The 5,028-nt window shown below is 52.2% G+C and overlaps 1 protein-coding gene across 1 annotated transcript in view; it reads right to left on the bottom strand.

Moving 5' to 3' along the window:
- Positions 1 to 3,020, bottom strand: part of Spen (spen family transcriptional repressor) — a 109,128-nt gene extending 106,108 nt beyond the window's left edge. The window contains exons 1-3 of the mRNA XM_013022225.1: positions 2,980 to 3,020; positions 2,691 to 2,737; positions 1,496 to 1,640 (exon numbers count right to left, since the gene is read on the bottom strand). Of these exons, the coding sequence (XP_012877679.1) occupies positions 1,496 to 1,640; positions 2,691 to 2,737; positions 2,980 to 3,020 (233 nt within the window). The remainder of the gene's footprint in view (positions 1 to 1,495; positions 1,641 to 2,690; positions 2,738 to 2,979) is intronic.
- Positions 3,021 to 5,028: the final 2,008 nt, after the last annotated feature.

The following is a 5,028-nucleotide window of genomic DNA, read 5'->3' as shown; positions in this document are numbered from 1 at the left end:
TCCACCCTTGAGATCTTATCTCTAATTAATTACACAAAAACCAGAAATGGTGCTGTGGCTCAAAGTGGTATAGCACTAGTAGAGGGAAAACAAGCTCAGGGAGCCAAGTGCTGGTGGCTCACACCTGTCATCCTCGCTACTCAGGAGGCTGAGATCTGAGGATGGTGGTTCAAAACTAGCAGGAACAGGAGCTCTTATCTCCAATTAACCACTAGAAAACCAGAAGTGGAGCTGCTGCTCTAGGTGGTAGAGTGCTAGCCCTGAGCAAAGGAGCTCAGGGATAGTTCTCAGGTCCTGAGTTCAAGCCCCACAACCAGACAAAACAAACAAAAACCAGGGCTGGGAAGGTGGCTCAATGGTAGAGTGCTTGTCTCACATGCATGAGGACCTGAGTTCAATTCCTCAGCACCACATAAGCAGAAAAAGCCAGAAGTGGTGCTGTGGCTCAAGTGGTAGAGCGCTTGCCTTGAGCTGAGGAGCTCAGGGACAGTGCCCAGGCCCAGAGTTCAAGCTCCATGACTGACAAAAAACAAAAAAACAGCAAGCTCAGTAACAGCACATAGGCCCAGAGTTTAAACCCCAAGATTGGCACATACAAAGCTTTTAAGTGACCCCAACCAGCACACACACACAGCCCTCGTTCATTCCATAAATATTTACCCAAGGCTGGCCTGTGCAGGCCTGTGCGGCAATTCTCAGGGTGTAAAGCAAATAGCTCACACCCTGAGCGCAGCCCCACACACCTCATGACAAGTAACTGCACCTCGCCCGATTCCCCTGATTTCCAGGACCCACCCCTCCCTTCACCTTTCCTCCCCTCGGGTTTCCCAACTCCAGAAACCTGGCAGATTTCACCCTTTCCCCCACCTGGCACTTCCTGCTCAACTCACATCCCAAGGTCAGTTTCCACCTCCACCCTCTCCCCGGGGTTAGTATCCATCCACCACCTGTTTACATCACCTGAAGACCCCACCCCCACCGCCACCCCCGCCCCCGCCCTCCGTTGGCTCCACGTCGCCCCCTGCTGGCAGGAGGCTTAGCTGAGAGGATAGGGCCACCTCACCTGCCGGCTCCCTTTACATTCAGGGCGTGAGGCCTGAGGGGCCCTGGCGGAGGCCAGGAGCTGTCCCCCTGGCTCTCCTCTAACACGGGGATGGGGTGGGGCCGGGGGAGGAGGGGGGCTCTGGTTCTGGCAGTAGGAGCCCCAGGCTGGCAGTAGCATCTCAATCAGTGGCTGCCCTGGGGTTATTTTCTCCAGTAATCAGCCCTGGAAGTTCCTGAGTCACTGAGATTCCATGGAGACCCACCCTGTGGTCTTTTTTCTCCTTTTTTTTGACTGCCACATCTGATGGTCCCCTGGAGAGAGTGCGTGGGGCGGTGAAGCGTAGTGCCTGAACTCAGCCCTGACTGAGGGAAACTCCCAGCTTCCTGTGACCTGGGTCCTGGGTGACAGGTCAAGCCTGACTCAGATGGAGCAGCCAACATGGAAACTTACCAAGGCTCAGAAAGAGGGGTGTAGGGGAGCTCCCGGGGCGGTGCTGGCAGCAGGGACCAGGTCTGGGCCTCTAGGAGGGCAGAGCAGGTGGAGGACCTGGGGGCCTCCTCCCCCAGGAATCCAGGCTTCTCCTCCCTCCGGGGAACTGGGATCAAAGCCCAGAGGAAGAAGGAAGTAAGAGCCTCCGACCTTAGTGACACACTGAGGCCAGCTGGGCCAGTTCACGCTCTCCCCGCAGGCAGTCGGCCCTGCTTGCCACAATAGAACCCTAGGCCCCTGGTCTGCCTGTTTATAACACTGACCCCAATTCACCTGCCCAGCTTGTTCTTCGCCTTCCTCCTGCTGCAGGAGTTTGCAGGTGTCCACCCACCTGTGTCTTCCATGCGTGTGGGAAGATAATAAGAGACGGTGGAGCTCACACCTGTAATCCTGGCTACTCCAGGGGTTGAGATCTCTAGCTAACAAAGCCAAGAGATTTTTTTTTTCTCCAATCCTGGGGCTTGAACTCAGGGCCTAGGCACTGTCCCTGATCTTTTGCTCAAAGCTTTCTATTGCCTGAGCCACAGTGCCACTTCTGGCCTTTTCTGTTTATGTGATACTGAGGAATCATGCAAGTTAGGCAAGCACTCTACCACTAAGCCACATTCCCAGCCTCCTCTGCCTCTGCCTCCTCTTCTTCTTCCTCCTCCTCCTCTTCTTTCCTGGTCATAGGGCATGGGCGCTATCCCTGAGCTCTTTTGCTCAAGGCTAGTGCTTTACCACTTTGAGTCAGAGTACCACTTCCAGATTTCTGGTGGTTAATTGAAGATCAGAGTGGCACAGACTTTCCTGCTCTTCTGCTTGAGCTGGCTTTGAACCACAATCCTCAGATCTCAGCCTCCTGAGTAGCTAAGATTACAGGCCATGAACCACCAGCCATGGACAGAGTCCCTACTCTTTTTTTTTTTTTTCTTTGGGTCCGGTTGTGGGGCCTGAACTCTGGGCCTGGGCGCTGTCCCTCAGCTCTTCAGCTCAAGGTTAGCGCTCTACCACTCACTTGAGCCACAGCGCCACTTCCAGCTTTTTTCTTTTTTCTTATGTGGTACTGAGGAATCGAACCCAGGGCCTCAGGCATGCAAGGCAAGCACTCTACCACTGAGCCACCTTCCCAGCCCCAATTCCCTACTTTTAAAAGGGAAACTTCACTTCCCCTCACCCGCATCCAGTGACAGCAGCTTCTCCTTTGGTGTTACCAGGAAGGTCCTGGGGGGCTACAGGACAGCCCCTGGAGGAGGTGAAGGCAAAGATAAAGCTCTAAGATTTAGCTAAACTTCCAACTAGAATCTACTTACGGGGCCTCCAGGGGCCTTTGCAAAGTTTCAATTGAAGGCAGTCTGTAGCGCTTGCTCAGGGAGGTCTAAATTGTGGCCTGAGGCTGCTGTTATTCCTGCTGTTCACATTATCATCCTTAAGCAACCTCCTCCAGGCAGGCTGCCCAGCCTTACTTGACCAGCAGGAACACGACCTGATCGCCAAACACAACCATGCCAGGAAGTCAGTTTTCTCTGTCCTTCACAGTTTTAAGAGGTGGCCTCAAGGTCAAGTAGCTAGTTAGCTGCTCAACCAGATCGTGAACTTTGCCTTAATCTAGTCCCAGGCCTAGTGAGCCCTCCCTCCCTCTCTGCCTTCCCTCCCTCTGCCCACTCCTTCACAGACTGCCTCCTGCCCTTCCTCCTGACAGCTGCCTAACCAGCTAGGGGACCCCACTGCTTCCCCAGGCCCAAAAAGCTGTCCCCTAAACAACTGACAAGGAAGGGTTGAGAGAGTTTTCCATGCTGGGGGTGTGGCTCAGGGCTTGGGAGCTTGCTTGAGTGTTGTATCCAAGACTGGGTCCCACCCCCAGTACCTCAGGGAAAAAAGAAAAAGATATTTTCCAAAAGAGTTAAAATCATGACTGATGCGTGAACCTAAAGAACAAGCCTCAGGTATTAACCACTTCTCTCTCTTTTTTCTTTCTTCCTTCCTTCCTTTTTTTTTTTGTCAGTCATGGGGCTCAAACTCAGGGCCTGATGCTGTCCTTGAGCTCTTTTGCTCAGCTCTACCACTCTACCACTTTGAAACACAGCTCCACTTACAGTTTTTGAGTGGTTAATTGGAGAATCCCCTGGGAACTTTACTGCCGGGGCTGGCTTTGAACTTTGATCCTCACATCTCAGCCTCCTGAGTAGCTAGGCTCACTGGCTTGAGCCACCAGCACCTGGCTTTAACCACAGCTCTTAACTGTCAAGGGAGGGAGGTGCAATGCTGGCCACAAGGCTTGTATCTTAGAGGTCAGGATATTGAAATGAGTATGCAAATTAGAGCAAAACTGGTTTTTCCACTGCAGGGGCAGGGGGAGGGAAACCTCCACTGGACCGGAAGGGAAGGAAGGGATTTTCATCTGCCTATAATTTACAGAGCTGTAAAATAGCTCAAAGAAGGGAAAAGCTAGAATTCAACAACCCAGAGGGTGTGTAGGGTGGTTACCTCCTAGCTTTCTGGGAGGATTGTGAGAGGGTTGTTTGCAAAAGGCTTAGATGCTGAGGGGGGTCACACTACAGCTCCACCTAATCTTCACCCTCCCTCAAAGAAAGCCTGAGTCACTCACCGGATGCCTGGCCCCTTGTAGAGGAATTGGGGAAATGACAGCTAGGCCTGTGGTCTAAACTCAGCATTTTAAAGAGGAAGAGCTGAACACATCAAAAAGAAACACCCCCCCCATCATATTTGCTTATCTGTGTTACACTGTACTGGGTCCTTAGAAACTAAACAGCCTTTGCTAAAGAGCACTGGGGAGCTGGGTGCCATTGGCTCATGCCTGCAATCCTAGCTACTCAGGAGGCTGAGATCTAAAGATCATGGTTCAAAGCCAGCCTGGCAGGAAAGTCTGTGAGACTTTTTTTTTTTTTTTGTCAGTTATGAGGCCTGAACTCCGGGCCGGGCGCTGTCCCTCAGCTCTTCAGCTGAAGGCTAGTGCTCTACCACTTGAGCATCAGCCCCACTTCCAGCTTTTTCTGCTTATGTGGTGCTGAGGAATCGAACCCAGGGCCAAGGCAAGCACTCTAACACTGAGCCACCTTCCCAGCCTCCAATGAGACTCTTATCTCTCATTAACCACCAGAAAACCAGAAGTGGTGCTGTGGCTCAAGTGGTAGAGCGCTCACCTTGTGTTGAGGAGCTCAGGGACAGTGCCCAGGCCCAGAGTTCAGGCCCCAAGACCGAGAAAAATTAAATAAATATTTTTTTTTTTTTAAAGCACTGGGGACTGGCACCAGTTGCTCATGCCCGTAATCCTAGCTATTCAGGAGACAGATCTGAAGATCACGTATGAAGGCAGCCTAGGCAAAAAGGTCCATGAGACTCACCTCCAGTTAACCACCAGAAAACTGGAAGTGGTGTTATTGCTCAAGGTAGTAGGCCCTCGCCTTGCACACAAAAGCTCAGACAGAACCCACTCCCTCTTCTTCCCTTTCTTTCTTTTCTGCCAGTACTGGGGCTTGAACTCGGCCTTGTGC

Source organism: Dipodomys ordii, unplaced genomic scaffold (assembly GCF_000151885.1).
Source record: "Dipodomys ordii isolate 6190 unplaced genomic scaffold, Dord_2.0 Scaffold61, whole genome shotgun sequence".
NCBI lineage: Eukaryota > Metazoa > Chordata > Mammalia > Rodentia > Heteromyidae > Dipodomys > Dipodomys ordii.
The sequence above is the reverse complement of the archived record's forward strand: the minus strand, read 5'-3'. Positions and strand labels throughout refer to the sequence as shown.